Below are 16,972 nucleotides of genomic sequence, written 5' to 3' on the forward strand. Positions count from 1 at the left end.
AGGATTCCAGCCAAAAATGTTTAGTAAAAATGTTACAGCAAACACAGGAGTTACAAAAACAAACTAAGTAGCACCGAAGATAGTAACTAAATGAATCAGAAGGTGGCACATTCTTGAGAGCAACTATGAAACCATCTCTTTAAAAGTCGACATCATAACAAAAGGTACCTAATAATCAGATGCTATGTGTGGTCCTCAAACAGATTCCGATATGTACCAAACAACCCTTAAGGGCATTTTTGTGTCATTTGGGAAATTTTTATTATAGCCTAGATATTTGATGGAATGGACATATGGAGTTTGCAGACTTAAAAAAAGCAGGTTATGGGGCACCTGGGTTGCTCAGTCGGTTCAGTGTCCGACTTCAGCTCAGGTCTTGATCTCATGGTTTACAACCTCAAGCCCTGCGTTGGGCTCTGTCCTGGCAGTTCTGTGCCTGGAGCCTGTTTCAGATTCTCTGTCTCCGTGTCTCCCTGCCCCTCCCCACTTGTACTCTGTCTCTGTCTCTGTCTCTCTCTCTCTCTCTCTCAAAAATAAGTAAAACATTAAAAAAATTTTTTAAAGCAGGTTATAAAATAGCATGTGATCCAACTGTGATCCATTTTTGCAAGAAGTACACACACACATACACACATATAACGGTATAGGAAAAGGTCTGGAAGTGGTACAGGTACTAAGGTGCTAACAAGGTAGGGGGTGGGGTGGTGAATGTTTATGAGTTTCCTATTGTTGCTGTAACAAATTACCACACATTTAGCGCCTAAAACACAAATTTCTTCTCTTACAGTTTTGGAGGTCAGAAGTATAAAGAGGCTTATAGGACTATGGTGTCTTCAGGGCTGATTCCTCTCGACAGCGCTAGGAATGAATGCATTGCTTGCATCTTGCAGTTTCTTGAGGCTGTTTGCATTCCTTGGTTCTGGTTGCATCGCTCCAATATATACTTATCACATCATCTTCTTTGTCTTCTGACCCTCCTGCTTCCCTTTTATAAGGACGCTTGGATAATCCAGGACAATCAAGATCCTTAATTTAGTCACATCTGCAAAGTCCCTTTTACGATAACATTTGCAGTTTCCGGGGATCATGTTGTGGACATCTTTGAGGGGGCCTTTCTGCCTATCACAGAATGTGATGTTTTTATTTTTTATTTTTATTTATTTTATATTTTTTTAAGTTTATTCTGAGAGAGAGAGAGAGCATTCACATGAATTCTTGTGAGTTGGGGGGTGGGGCAGAGGGAGAGACAGACAGAGAGAGAGAGTATCCCAAGCAGGCTCCATGCCATCAGCAAGTAGCCTGACACTGTGCTCATCTCATGAACTGTGAGATCAGGCACCCCTGTATATTTCTGTATTTTTATATAATGTGGATGTATTACTTAAAAGTAGAAAAATGTGGAGTGCGTAGGTGGCTCAGTCAGTCCGACCCTAGGTTTCAGCTCAGGCCATGATCTCACCATTCATGAGATCAGGTCAGGCAAATGGCTCTGAGCTGATGGCACAGAGCCTGCTCAAGATTCTCTCTCTCCCCCCCTCCCCTGCTTGTGCGCGCTCTCCCCCCTCCCGCCCCTTGCAAAATAAACGTGAAAACAAGTAGGAAAATGTTCAAGTTTAATATCAAATGACATGAAATGTGGTTATTTATAAACTTTTATCTGGCTCTATGTGAAGTTTGAGCTTCACGTTCAGTTTGTTTCTTACTTTGTATTTATACAAAATCTGAAAATTCAAATTCACAATTATCCATCACCAGCAATGGCAGCAAGTTTTTGGTAACCGGGTCAGAGACTTGTGTGTGTTGGATTGAACGAGAAGCTGTAATGTGAGGAGTCATTTCTTCTGTCGAGCGTTGCCTGCAGATGCCAAGTGGACGAGGCGTCGACCTCCGATTCTGCAGGGATGAATGTGTCCCCTTCAGAGAGTGGTCTCGCGGGCGGCAGTGCCACCCGAGGGTCTAGTTCAAAAACACACGGGGAGCTTTTGCTTGTTGCAGTGACTGACACGAATCGCCTGGTTGGGATTTCTCGGCGGTTATTTGGACAGAAGCCAAGAATGTCATATGTCATTCAGTGCATGTGACTTTCTTACAAGGATGAATTTTCCTACATCTTATGTAATTTTCAACTGTCCCCCTAGACATTCGTGTATGTGAAAAACTCATTTGTCATTATCTGAACCTAAATCTGATCTCATTTTACAGTTTCTCTTTCTAAAGTGTATTTTTTAAAAGCATGGAATGCTTTTACAAATTTGCATGTCATTCTAGTTCAGGGGCCATGCTTGTCTTCTCTGCATAATGCCAATTTAGGAATATTGCTGCTGAAGTAAGCATAACTCAAAGTCCTTTTTGCATGGTTTTAATATCCTGGAATTTTCCAGGAACGGAACTACTGTGTAAATTGAAAGGAGTATGTGTTGTTTTGTTTGGAACTTTACCAAGAATGGCTTAATGTTGTAGAAAATCACACCAGTGATATCAACGCCATTTATGAGCTGTGCTAGATATCTCCCATTTGCCCTTCCAGATTCACTCCACCCTCTCCACCTGCTCTGTGCCATGGGAAGGGACGGTGTCAATAGGTTCCCTTGCCTTCCAACTTCTGGGTAGGTTCACTCAGTGGAAAGCATGCGCAGGAAATCTGGAAGGTGGAAGGAGAGTGAGGTGTGCCACTTGTAATGACCATTAGGAAGAGAGCATCATCTGATCCATGGAAACATAAAACTGGTTGTGACAACCCTATTCCATTAGAAAATGGTAGCGCTAGGAGCGCCTGGGTGGCTCAGTCAGTTAAGGGTCCTCCTTTGGCTCAGGTCATGATCTTGTGGTTTGTGAGTTCAGGCCTCACGTGGGGCTCTGTGCTGACAGCTCAGAGCCTGGAGCCTGCTTCGGATTCTGTGTCTGCCTCTCTTTCTGCCCCTTTCCTGCTTGCAGTCTCTCTCTCTCTCTCTCTCTCTCTCTCTCTCTCTCTCTCTCTCTCTCTCTTTCTCTCTCTCTCTCTCTCTCTCTCTCAAAAATAAACATTAAAAAAGGAAAAAAGAAAATGGTAGCGCTATAAATACAAGATTAAGTCCAAGCTGGTCTGGAGGCACAAACAAACTGCATGAAGAGGTGTTTTAAACTCCCATGGCGCTTGCTCCTACTGCTTTACTTCTCCCTTAACCCACATTTACGACTTCCCAGAGAGTTCTCTATGACTGCTTGTCAGGTAAAGCACAGGCCTGGTTATATACAGTTTGCTGGCACCACCTGAAAAGGGGGTGCATTCTAGCCCCTGAAAGACAGTAGTGAAAGAAGTGATTCCTAGGAGCAAAACTTTGGGCGTACCTGTTATTGTCCACTTCACGTGGAAGGATAGGTAGCCTCTTTCCTCTCTGGACACACTGTTGTTGGAGGATACTATCTGTCACAGCCCAGACCGTCACTGTTTGTGCTTGTTTTACGTGTCTGGAATGCAAGCCCCAGACCACTCTTTGCCAGAGCCACTTCTCAGGGCTTTGTGTGCAGGGAGCTGCCTTGAGGGATGAGGCGACAGCTCCTTCTGAGCAAAGAATGGGCTTGCTGTAAGAGATATGAACTCCCCAAGGCCGCTTTTCCTCAGCTGCAGTGCAAAAGTACATTATGTACACAGTGCAGCTCTCTGGACTCCTCTGCCTGGCCCCTGTGCGATTCGGGGGTGGGGACCCCACACAAATATGCCGATGACGGCTGGCGTCCAGGAAATGGTAACAGGCTAACTTGCTAGCTTGGGAATAGGAGAAAAATCTCAGACCCCAATTAATATTTATTACACACTTTGCAGTTAGTTTTGTAAGTCTTTTTGAGAGTATGTGATGTGTACCTGATTCTGCATTGAGGGGTACAACTCGGAATTGTTCTTCTGTAGCTTTGGTCCTTCGGGGAAAAATTTTGTCACTTTTATGTTTGGCAAAAGTCCACTGACAGAGGTGTCACTGCACATCTGTTGGAAAAAACAAGTAAGTTTTAATGGCGTCATAAAATTAATTGAAAAAGTTTCAATGGTGACAGTACTAAGGACTAAGGGTGAATGGTTTGCCAATATAATCAACCAGAAATTCAGATATTGTCAGTTTTTGCTATTCACATTGTAGAATGGGTAACATTCCATGCCAATATTCCAATTGTTTATAATTCTCTTTTGCCCTTTTCCTTTCCATAGTAAGTTTTAATCTTCCTAGGTCTGTGTTCTTCTTTCAGTTCTAATTAATGGAATTTCAGCATTTGGTCTGGAAAACCACAGGCTGTCCTAATTGCTGGTGTACGAAATCCCAGCAATAGAATAAGATTTTCTGGTTTCTTAATCTGTCCTTGAAAATGTTATTACTAATGAAGGGGTCTTGTAAGACATCTGGAACTCAAAACTTATGGCTTGTTCTGTGAACGTAATTTTTTTATTTTTTTGGCCTTAAAAAGCCCGTAATTCTTTTTGTTTGTATTACTTAATAATGTGTTTCCCTGGTAATGATATTTAAATTGCTACCTCCATGACTTAAAAGCTATGCATACCTACGAGTTTTCTTTAATAGCCAAGTTAATGGAAAATTTATGTGCACCCAAAAACTTGTATGCAAATGCTTACAGCAGCTTTATTCATCAGAATCTACCAGATGTCCTTTAACAGGTGAATGGATAAACAAACTGGTCCATGCCCACAATGGAATGCTAGTCCGTGCTAAGAAGCAAAGATCTACTAAGTCACTGAACAACATGAATGAATCTTTTTTCTTAGTGGTAAAATATATGTAACATAAACATGGATGAATTGTAAATGCATTTCGCCAAGTGTCGGAAGCCAGATTCTAAGATCCAGAAGTATTGTATAATGCCATTCATAAGACATTGTGGAAAAGGGAGATGTATTCGTTTCCTATGGCTGCTGTGAAAAATTACCACAAACTTGGTGGCTTACAATAACACAAATTTATTCTCTTACAGTTCTCGAGGCCAGAAGTCGTGTAAGTACCGCGCGCTAACCGATTGCTCCACTGGAGCTCCGAGGCCAGAAGTCAAAAATCAGTTTCACTAGGCTAACGTTCAGGTGTCCTTCCTTCTGGAGGGTCTAAGGGAGGATCATTTCCATGACTTTTCCGGCTTCCGGCAGCCGCCTGTATGCCTTAGCTTGGGACTCCTTCCTCACATCACTCCAACCCCTCCAGTCCCTCCTCACGTCTCCTCCTAACTCTTTTGCTTGTCTTGCTACTCTCTTTTAAGGACCTTTGTGATTACATTTCGGCCACACCTGGATAATCTCCCCCTCGTGAAATTCTTAACTTAATCACATCTGTTAAGTCCCTTTTGCCCTGTGATGTGACATTAATGGGTTGCTGAGATTAGGACTTGGATTTTTTTTCAGGTCGTTATTCAGTCTACCACAGTATGGAAAGCAGAGCAGTCCTTGCCAGGGCTTGTGGAAGACAGTGTGACTTCATTCTTTTTCACGTGGGTATCCTAACACTGTTGAAGAGTCTGTCCTTCCTGGGGTGCCTGGGTGGCTCAGTCGGTTAAGCATCCGACCTCGGCTCAGGTCATGATCCCACGGCTCCGGAGTTTGAGCCCCGCGTCAGGCTGGGTGCTGACAGCTCGCAGCCTGGAGCCTGCTTCAGTCTCTGTGTCTCCCTCTCTCTGTGCCCCTCCCCTACTCGTGCTCTTTCTCTCACAAAAATAAATAAACATTAAAAACAAGTTCCCCCTAGTCACAGCTGGGATAATTTGAGCATCAGTAAAAATAACGGCGGGGCGGGGGGCATCTGGGTGGCTCAGCTGGTTGAGCATCCAACTCTTTTGTTTTTTAATATTTATCTATTTGGGGGGAAAGCACAAGTAGGGCAAGGGCAGAGGGAGAGCGACAGAGGATCGGAAGCAGGCTCTGCGCAGACAGCAGTGAGGCCGATGTGGGGGTCAGCCTCACAAACTGTGAGATCATGACCTGACCTGAGGTCAGACATTCAACCGACCGAGCCACCCAGGTGCCACAACCATCCAACTCTTGATTTTAGCTCAGGTCATAATCGCAGGGTCATATTCAGCCGTATGTCCAGCTCTAAGCTGAGTTTACAGTCTGCTTAAAATCCCCGCCCCCCCCCACCTCTCTCTCTCTCTCTCTGCCCCTCTGCCCTCCTTGCCCTTTCTTGCTTTCCCTTTCTCTCTCAAATAAAAATAAGGGTGCCTGGGTGGCTCAGTTGATTAAGCATCTCACTTTGGCTCAAGTCATGATCTTGCAATTCATGAGTTCGAGCCCTGTGTCGGGCTCTGTGTTGACAGGTGGAAGCCTAGAGCCTGCTTCTGAATCTGTGTCTCCTTCTCTGTCTGCTTCTCCCCGATCACAGTCCATCTCTCTCTCGCTCTCTCTCTCAAAAAATTAAAAAAAATAAAATTTAAATAAAAATTTAAAATGGCAGTGGATTGAAACACATGGAATATGTTTGAATCATGAGTTTATATAATACTATCAAATAAACTTATTTTTCACCTTAAAAAAAACACCGGATTGAGGTCTAGACTTCCAAAACGGTGAGGTGGGGTTGGTGGACACTTTCCTAAGTGAAACAACTGGTAAAAATTGTTTAAAAACCCAACTGTTTAAAGTGTCTAGAATTGCCCTAAGCACATATGGCAAAAAGAGGAACATTCATCCAAGAAAATCTACCAGCAAACCTCAGTAAGAGCAATGAATTTGTTACTTAATTGGGAGTCTGTGACATTTGAGCCACAAACTACTTCCACCTCCCAGAACAGTGGGATGGAATCTCTACTTTTGTAAGATGCAGCCAAAAAGATGGGGCTCCATCTCCTCCCGCCTCCCCGTCTAGGACTAGGATTCGCTCCAGGAAGGGCGGGTCATTCGCATCTCTCATCGTCTCCACCCGTGTTGCAGAACCTATATAACCAGGTAGGTTCAAGGCAGACGATTAGAGAGGTGCCATCGCCTGTGCAGCCTCCACTGGGGGACAGAAGTCCTACTGAATGTGCAGCAGGCTGCCGCCTGGGACCTGACCACTCCTGCTCCCGCTTGCTCACAGGACACAGGTTCCAGACCCGGAGAAGAGCGGGAAGAAGGGTATGGGGCACTCTCCCCACCCAGCTACCCTCTTGTAACATGTGTGTCATGACCCCCTCTGGCAGGTCGGCTGTAGTAGTGCAGAGGTCCTCTTAAAACTCAGAGGAGTGCGTGCCACGGTGCGTGCTTAGTCGTTAGCTATTCCTGGGAAAGACGCCTCGGCAGAGCGTCGGCATCTTGGGTTACAACCCCGCTCTCTAGAAACCCTAGCTGTCGCTCCATTTCCTTCTGAGAGCTGATGCTGCAGAGAAGCCTCAAAGCCTGAAAGACTTGTAGCCTCATCGCCTCGCGGTGGAGAGCTCTAGAGGCGTGACCTCCGGCGCTGACCTCGGCAGTCCACGCCGTCATCGCCTGCGGGGCGACTCCGGACCTCCCCGTCGCGGGCCCTTGGCGCTTGCGGGCCAACCCCCCCCTTCCTGTCTGCTCTCTGCCGGTGGTTCCTCGCCGCGACCTTCGCATTCTGCCGGCACCTCGAACCGTAGCCGCCTCGGCCCGCGGCCAGTCCTCTGCCTCCGGCCGGCGGGCCGCCGCCGGGGACCCGAGGGCGAGCACGCGGCCGAGAGCCCGCCGAGCGGCTCCGGGGCGAGAGGCTCTTCCGTGCAGGGTGACCGGGCCGCGGGGGGCCCTGAGCCGGGGGCGGGAAGAGAGCGGAGGCCGCTGGAGGGCAAAGCGGCCCCGACCCCGTCGGGGTGCAGCCGACGTGAAGGCGGCACCGCGGCTCTTCTGTAAGTCGCGACGTTGGGGGCCAGAACCCAGGAGAGCGAGCGGCGCACAGGACGCACGGTGAGCCCCCCGGTGAAGCCCCCGGGGAACGAGTGGTTCTCTCCTGCCTCAGTGGTCGCGGGCCTTTTTGTAGCTCAAGTTGTAGTTACAAATTGTTGCCAACTGTGTTTGTGCGTGGGTAGGTTATTTTCCCCGAAGCGGGGTGAGTTCTTTCAGTCTGCACAGAGATCTTCCCCAAGCTTAGGAAAACCTTTCACCCGCGGAGATCGAAGATCTTTCAAGACTGCGTCTGCGGCTCCGGGCTAGGAATGGCAAGTACCTGTCTGGGGGGTGCTGGTCTGTGTACCCCGTATCTACCATTTCTCCCTACCCCCGAATGTTGAGTTCCCTGGGGCGGGGATGTGGGTGCGGGTATTAAACTCCGGAGCGCTTCCTCCGACCCCCCTGGGCTGTCTGAGGCCCCGGAAAGGCCTCATTAGGGAAAGAGTTTCTGCCCCTTGCCGGTCCCACTGGCCTTCTAGCAGTGGCACCCGACTTCTCAGCGACACACTTGAGCAGTTGCGCGAGGAGCAACCTTGCAGTGCGATCCCAGGACCCCCCGCTGCTCAGCCCAGAGGCCTAGCCTAGGGGCTCGCTGGAAATGCAATCTCCGGGAGGTCCTGGCCCAGCTGCGGTAGAAACGCACGTTCACAACACCCCCCCGGGGGCGGGGAGGGGGGTAGTGTGCGCATCAAAGTTCCAGAAGCTCTGCTCCGGAGCACGGGGCTCTATAACCCTTTTATTAACAATCCTTTTTTTCTGACTACTCATGGGGTCATTCTTTACGGGGAAATCCTTCCCAAACGCCTCACCAGACCAGATCCTGTCATGCTCTGACTCTACTTCTTCCTTAATTTTCATGTGAATTTTCATTACCATAAATTGGGGACTCCTTTGCGGGTCACCTGAGTCCTACATGCACAATTGACACTTCATCGGAACTTTAATTTTACTCTGTCAGATTCCTGCTTTGTCCTTGGCTTGCTTCACCTTTTCAAGAGTTACGAAACTTTCCACATTTCTGCCAGCTGCTTCTTCCTGTTTTGTTCTCAATTTGGGATGTTTGTTTCTATTTGCTTGATGTCTGTGTGCAAAAACAAGCAAAAAACATTTGTGGTTCGTATAAACAGAGCACCATTCAAATTTGTTCCATATGAGATCCTCTGATGAGGAATCCTTATGTCTTGTAGTTGGTGAGAATATTTTTGCTTTAAACTGTAATGTTGAATTATCACTTCTTTTAGCATATTTATTTAACGAATTTTGGGGTGAAAAGTCATTATGTCATTAAAAAGGAGTCTTTATTCAAAATGTGGCAGATTTTTCAAGAGCTGCTTTATCAAATGTTGCTAACTGAAAGATCGTTCTGTAAGGTAGTTATGTTCTTGGCAAAAATTTAAAAGTATGAGCACATCCAGAGTTGGCTACGACGTGGGAAATTGGGAATTCTTTCCTTCTACTGGAAGCAATATATATTAGCACAGCCATTTGGGATAGTAATATTGAAAGTGTGCCATATCCAGCATTTACTTCTTTATAATCCAAGAAAACCTCTTACAAATGTGGGCAAAGAGGCATTTACCGGGGGTGGGGGGTACTAATGTTTATTTCAGTGTATTGGTGTGGGGCCCAGGTGTCTATGTCACCTGGGCTTCTGGTTCAACTGTAGATTCACCAGTCCTATACGATACCTACTGAAAATCAGAATTTCTAGGAATTGAGAGCCAGCAGTCCACATCTTTAGCAAGATATTGCTTGCAAATTTGAAAACCATTGCTCCTTTCCTTAGAAAAATTTTTAAAAATATTTATTTTTGAGAGACAGAAAGAGATAGATCATGAGCAGGGGAGGGGCAGAGAGAGAGGGACACACAGAATCCGAAGCAGGCTCCAGGCTCGGGGCTCAGACCCATGAACTGTGAGATCATAACCTGAGCCCAAGTCTGACGCTCATCCAACTGAACCATCCAGGCGACCCCGCCCCCCCCCCCCCCCGCCATTGCTCTTTTCTTAATCATAAGTGGTTTAGTTTATGTATTTCATTGTTTAATTATGCTGATGGTTTTTTAAAAATTAGTGCTGTTATAAGGTCCACAGAAAAGCGAGAAGGGAAGCATCGAATATCTGTAATACTTGCCTCACTCCAAAGATTCTTTGAAATGTGAAGGTAATATTTTTCTTTGTATGTTAATTTTTAAAAAATAATTAATTAATTTAAAATGGTTTTTGGGGTTTTTTTTTTTTTGAGATAGAGAGAGGCAGGCAGAGCATGAGCAGAGGAGAGGCATAGAGAGAGGTAGACACAGATTCTGAAGCAGGCTCCAGGCTCTGAGCTGTCAGCACAAAGCCGGATGTGGGGCTCGAACTCATGAACTGTGAGATCATGACCTGAGCCCAAGTTGGACGACCATCCAACTGAGCCACCCAGGTGCCCCATATTTTTGTTTGTTTTTTAAACTTGCTACGGAAAATTTCAAGACTATACACAAAGAGAATAGCGCATATCATTTTCTTTATCGAAGTACAATTGATACACAATATTACATTTGTTTCAGGCATACAACATAGTGGTTCAACAAGTCTGTATATTATGAAATGCTCACCACAATAAGTGTAGTCAACATCTATCACCTTTCCGTATTATTACAGAATTATTAACTATATTCCCTATGCTGTACTTTTCATCTGTGTGACTTATTTATTTTATAACTGGGAGTTTTACCTCTTAATCGCCTTCACCTATTACACCCATGCCCTCACCCACCCCCTCTCTGGCAACTACCAGTTTGTTTTCTGTTATTGGTGACTCTCTTTCTGTTTTTTGATTGTTTATTTATCCATTTGTTTTGTTTTTTAGATTCCACATATAAGTGAAATCATACAGTATTTTTCTCTGTCTGACTCATTTCACCTAACACAATACCCTCTAGGTCCATTCTTGTAGCTGCAATGGTAAGGTCTCATTCTTTTTTTATGAATGAGTAATATTCCATTGTCTGTGTGTATGTGTATATACACACACGCCACATCTTCATCCTTTCATCTATCAATTGACATTTAAGTTGCTTCCATATCTTGACTATTATAAATAATGTTGCAGGGACGCCTGACTGGCTCAGGCGGTGGAACACGTGACTCTTAATCTCGGGGTCATGAGTTCAAGCCCCATGTTGGGCATAGAGCTTACTTAAAATAATAAATAGGCACGCCTGGTGGCTCAGTCAGTTAAGCATCCATCTTTGGCTCAGGTTATGATCTCAGGGTTCATGAGTTTGAGCCCCGTGTTGGGCTCTGTGCTATCAGAGCAGAGCTCGCTTCTGATCCTCTGTCTCCCTCTCTCTCTGCCCTTTCCCTCCCCTCCTCATGCATGCTTGTGCTCTCTCTCTCTCTCTCTCAAAAATAAATATTAAAATAATTTTTTAAATAAAGGAAGTGTTTTTTTTTAATTAAAAAGGATAATGCTGCAATAAGTATAGAGGTGCATATATCTTTGCAAATTAGTGTTTTGTTTTCTTTAGGTAAATACCCAGGAGTTAAATTGCTGGACCATATGGTATTTTTAATTTTCTGAGAAACCTCCATACACCTTTGCCACAGTGGTTGCACTAATTCACATTCCCACCAACAGGGGACAAAAGGGTTCCCTTCTCTCCACATCCTGGCCAACATTTGTTGTTTCTTGTCTTTTTGATACTAGCCATTCTGACAGATATAGGATATCTCATTGTGGTTTTAGTTTGCATTTCTCTGGTGATTAGTGATGTAGAGCATCTTTTCCTGTGGCTGTTGGCAGCCTGTATGTCTTCTTTGGAAAAATGTCTGTTCAGGTCCTCTGCCCTTTTTTAAATCAGATTGTTTGGTTGTTTTGTTTGTTGGTTGGTTGGTTGGTGTTAAGTTGTATACGTTCTTTATATGTTTTGATATTAACTCTTTATCAGATATGTCAAATAGCAAATATTTTCTCCCATTCATTCGGTTGCCTTTTTATTTTGTTGAAGCTTTCCTTTGCTGTGCAAAATCTTATTTTGTTGTAGTCCCAATAGTTTATTTTTGCTTTTGTTTCCCTTGCCTCAGGAGACATATCTATAAATGTGTTGCTAAGGGTGATGTCAAAGAGATTATTGCCTATATTTTCTTTTAAGAGTTTTATCATTTTAGGTCTCACGTTTAGGTCTTTGGTCGATTTTGAGTTTATTTTTGTGTATGGTGTAAAAAATTGGTTCAGTTCATTCTTTTGCGTGTAGCTGTTCATTTTTCCCAGCATCATTTATTGAAGAGATTGTCTTTTCCCCATTTTATGTGCTTGCTTTCTTTGTCCTAGATTAATTGACCTTATAAGCATGGGTTTATTTATGGGCTCTCTATCCTGTTCCACTAATCTATGTGTCTTTTTTGGTGCCAGTTCTGTACTGTTTTGATCATTATAGATTATTATAGTTTGAAGGCTGAGACTGTGATACTTCCAGCTTTGTTCTTCTTTCTCAAAATTGCTTTGGCTATTCAGAATCTTTTGTAGTTTCACACAGATTTTGGGATTATTTGTTCTAGTTCCGTGAAGAGTGCTTTGGTCTTTTGATAGAGATTGCATTGAATCTGTACATTGCTTTGGACATTTGAACAATATTAATTTTGCCAGTCCATAAGTACAATGTAAGTTTTGATTTCTTTGTGTCATCTTCAGTGTCTTTTATCAGTGTGTTATCGTTTTCAAAGTATAGGTCTTTCCTCAATAGCATATCACATTATCTGTAAATATTTTGATAATGTATCTATAAATATTAAGGACTCTTTTGAAGATATGATCACATCATCATTATATCTAAACAATAATTTGTTTATACCCGCAGATATCCAGTTCATGTTGACAACAATCCAGTGTTCACATTTCTCTAATTGTCTCATCATTTTTTTTACACTTGTTTGAATCAAGATTGAAATAAAGTTCCTACAGTGCATTTCATTAATAATGTCTTTTAAGTCTTTTCTTATCTATCACTGGTTTCCTTTCCAATTTTTTGCTTAATTTATTTGTTGAAGAGAGCAGGTCTTCTAGTGTTTTTCCCCATCTGAATTTTGTTGATTGCATCCCTGTGGTTTCATTGATATGTTTCTTTGTTCCCTGTATTACTTGTAAATTGGCAATGAGAGCTAAAGAGTTGATCAGGTTCAGGTTTGATTTTTTTTTTTTTTAGGTGATGGCTTTGTGTACTTTTGTCATGAGGCATATGTCTAGTTGTCACCCTGGCTAGCAGCCATTGATGGTCATGGCCTAGATTCATTCATTCGTTAGGGGTTGCAAAATGGTAATATTCTAATTCCATCACGTCTTCTTCATATATTAGTAGAATTAGTAAGAGAAAATGACCTTTGTCAGCTATTTGTTTACCCTGTGGAAAGTTCATCTAGGATAAGTGCTTCATCTTTCCATTTACTTTTGCAAAACAATGACTGGGTTCTCTACCGCTCTCTAAAGGTGATCATTTTTAAAAATTCAAAATATAATACCCATGCTATAAAATTCACTCTTTTAAATTGTACAGTTCACTAGTTTCTAGTATATTCACAAAGCTGTGCAATTGATTGTGCTTATAAGTCTTATTATAAACTCACAAACATACTTGATGTGTTTTATTACATAGCAGTTATTCTTTTTTTAAAAAATATTTTAAAGTTTATTTATTTGAGAGAGAGAGAGGCAGAGAGAGAAGGAATGAAAGAGAATCCCAAGCAGGCTCTGCCCTGTCAGTGCAGAGCCCGATGTGGGGCCGGAACTCATGAACCATAATAAGATCATGGCCTGAACCATAACCAAGTTTTGGATGCTTAACCAATTGAGCCACCCAGGCGCCCCTATAGCAGTTATTCTTCTGACCTTCAAATATTTTCATCTTTAGCCAACTAGAGCCTCTTTAAACTGGCCCCCTTGAGACCTTTTTGACACACCCCTAGTAAGCTTTGACATTTTTTTTCCTGGCTTTCTGTTATGAGGAGATATTCCTGGTTCACTTTGTTGTACTTTTCTGCTTCAGCCCAGGAATCAGCCATTTCTCCCAGAAACCCTGGTTCCTTTAGTGGAAAATTATATATAGAAGCCCCAGGCTGGGCACCAGACGGGTCATTGTTTCCAGGCCTCACATGTTGATTTTTACCTTTTTAGTGGAGCTAATTTGTTTGCTGTGTTCTGTGATTTATAATCCATGAGAATGTGGGTATTGGTGACTTTCAGTAATTAAACAATGTCTTATTCAACTAATGACTTGTGTGAAAAAGTACTGCTTGAAAATCACCTAATTGTCAGTCACTGTTTATTTTAAAATTATTTCCCTTGGGGAGGGTGTGTGGCTTAAAGGCTCAGATTAAAAATTCTTACTTGACATTAATTATAGCCAGCTGAATTCCAACGTGATGCAACTTGCTCATGTTAAGTATGACTTAAGTATCAAGTATCAGATAAATGGTTCATTTTTATAGGGATGCTTAGTTCAATAAAACTAGGGCCTTTCTAGGGGAAAGTAAATATTTTTCAACCTTTGGGTTATAAAATAGTGAATTACCACAACTTTATTCAAGAAGGTCTCTATTTTCTAAGCCAATAATTTATTGTTTCCCATTTGGATTTCCATCCGTCAGTGATGTGGAGTGAAAATCAACAGCTTTTCTTTTTCTTGTTCTTTTTTTAACGGCTTCTTTTCGACTAATCTTTCTTGGGAAAAGTGATTGAAAGGCCTTGTATTATTTTTGGCTCAAGGACCTATAAACATGTCAGGGATTTTAGTTAAGTTATTAAAACACTGTCAAAACCTTGAGTAGATGCTTTTAACTATCTAATACACATTAACAGCTCTGAAGGAACAAATAAATCGTAGCACATAACCAAAATACATTTGACTGCATTGAAATCATTTATTCTGTATTCACGGCATATGCCTTTGAAATATTCTGCTCTCCATCTACCTAAATAAAATTTCCCTCTATTGTGTGTTTATTTAAGCGAGAAAATGAAAGCACTTAAGAATCTTTTTATTCTGCCACACACAGCCTCCTTATTTGCAGTTCCCCAAGGGCAACCACCACATCTTTTTACTCCCTGTGTCCAGAATTCTATAGGTCCCAAATACCAAAACATTGAACAAAAGTATCAGGGCAAGGTGTCAAGTTCTTCACCACTCACTGCTTGATTACTAAATGCCTTCAGGAATCTTAGGTGTCCTCTAGGTCTTAATGTGAATATTTTCATAAACGATGTCTTATATGTTACAATACCATTGAACAATTTCTAATCTTTGCTGCTTATACCTTCTTTGCTCCTTCACTATATCAGGAATGTTTTATATTGAGTGTACTTCTAGTAAATTGATTTTTATCATACACTGTTCTTTATGGCCTTCTATAAATGGATTTGGAGTACAAATTACTTTCACTTTTTTGATAACTCAAAGAGTTGAGCTCATCTGTACAATCATCTACAAAATATCTGTTGTACTGCAATAAAGTTTTATCTAAAATAATTAATAGAACTAGGGCATTCTTTCCTGGTTTCCCATCAAAGTTAACATTCTCTTATGTTTGAAAAGTAATGGCAAAGGGTTCTTGAAAAGTCTGAAGACCTAAACTACTTTGGGTCTTTTAAATGGAGGAAACCTCTTTTTCATTTACGCTCCTTGATACTCTTTACTGAAGAGCTTTATACTGGTGTTCTTAGAAGTATTTGATGATGATTATGGAAGAACTAACAAGAATGCTGACAGTAGGTTTTTGTGTTCATGCTGCTTATAGCTATGTGATGATGAGTCCCCATTCTTGACATACCATAACATTAAATGGAGTCCCTTGGAAAGTACATAAACTCTGGTTATCAATTTTTTTTCGAAATTATATTAAGTGCATACACACAGCTATTTCTCATTTTTTACTTGAAAAAATATTAGTTTTATTTACCTTTCTGTGAAAACAGTCTGTATCAAAACCTAATGCAATTTTCTATAAATGGTGAAGACATGTTGTCATTCATCGTTTTTGAAAGGAACTTTGATCTCTTCAGAAAAATCAAACGTAAAGCCTGGAGAGGAAAATTAACTTCCAGTACGTTATCAAGAGATTTCTCATTATTATACCTTTTTTTGTCATCTTGAAAGGATTTTATAATTGTAAAATGTCTGAGGGAATGGACAACTTGCATTGTGGGAGTTTTAGAAAGTTATGACAGGAACCTAAAATACATAGCCTCTGTATTTAAAGAGACTTCACACCAATATCCTGTTTTATAACTTTTGTGTTCTTTACTGTTTAAAAATCTCTTTATCTAACAGTCTGAATTGAAGAAAGAAAACATGTCAGATTCTGGATTAATGTAAGGATTACACTGTTTCACGTTTAACTAGTAACTTGTAAACATCGTTTGGGTTCCAAGTTCAGAATGGAAAGAGCATAAAAATTCAAACTAATGAAAACACAAAACAGACATTCTTGGAGTTGATAAATGCTTGTTTAATCAAATCTATTTTTTCTTTTTCTCCTAAGATCTTTTTACACTTTAAACGCTTGTTTAAAGTAGTTTGTAAACAATATCCATACCCAATTCTACCACCTCTCTATATTAAAGGCTGTGGAAAAACTCATTATTTATGAAACAATCACACAAGACTTACATTTCATAGGTTCCCAAACTCTGAAATACAGATATGTAGAAAATGTACATTAAAAATCCCTGTTCATTGCAATGTGCGAAACCAGTTTCAAAACCTAACCCTCTTCCTCATCCTTTTTTTCCCCACAAATAATATCAGTTAGGTTCTCTGACTGAATGCTTATTTAAAAAAAAACACTTAAACGGCTTGGTAGTGGCTGGAGGGTAACTCTTCTCCCCCTCCTCGTGCCCACACACCCATTTAGACTGGCAAACCTATTTTCATTTTATTTCAAAGATTTTTTTTTTTTAAGCGAAGGCAGGGGACGGCGGGGGTTGCTAAATCTATCTTCTCCAGCCACAGGGATGAAAAAAACACATTTACTGCGGGCGGGGGTCTGAGGGCCTGCAAACAACTCGAGCAGCCGCCTCGGCCAAGACGGGCGCGGAAAGGCGGTGAGTCTCCGGGGAGGGCCTGGGGGGCGGCCGAGGCCCGCGGGAGGCGGT

At 42.1% G+C, this 16,972-nt stretch overlaps 2 protein-coding genes and 1 non-coding gene across 4 annotated transcripts in view; 1 reads left to right on the forward strand and 2 right to left on the reverse strand.

Annotated features, from left to right (window-relative positions):
- Positions 1-2,227: 2,227 nt before the first annotated feature.
- Positions 2,228-2,333, reverse strand: LOC115284479. The gene has a single exon (XR_003905232.1). It is a non-coding gene; the product is annotated as a U6 spliceosomal RNA (small nuclear RNA).
- A 5,089-nt stretch (positions 2,334-7,422) lies between these two features.
- The window catches only part of LOC115283348 (formin-like protein 5), a 10,225-nt gene continuing 675 nt past the window's right edge, over positions 7,423-16,972 (reverse strand). Inside the window, exon 2 of the mRNA XM_029929628.1 lies at positions 7,423-7,924. Within this exon, the coding sequence (XP_029785488.1) occupies positions 7,423-7,924 (502 nt within the window). The remainder of the gene's footprint in view (positions 7,925-16,972) is intronic.
- The window catches only part of ZFX (zinc finger protein X-linked), a 52,674-nt gene continuing 52,451 nt past the window's right edge, over positions 16,750-16,972 (forward strand). The window contains exon 1 of one of the 2 annotated variants that reach the window (XM_029930128.1): positions 16,750-16,921. The gene's annotated coding sequence lies outside the window, so the exon portion shown is untranslated. The remainder of the gene's footprint in view (positions 16,922-16,972) is intronic. The other variant, XM_029930125.1, reaches the window with a different exon arrangement.

Source organism: Suricata suricatta, chromosome X, assembly GCF_006229205.1.
Source record: "Suricata suricatta isolate VVHF042 chromosome X, meerkat_22Aug2017_6uvM2_HiC, whole genome shotgun sequence".
In the NCBI taxonomy this organism is placed as follows: Eukaryota; Metazoa; Chordata; class Mammalia; order Carnivora; family Herpestidae; genus Suricata; species Suricata suricatta.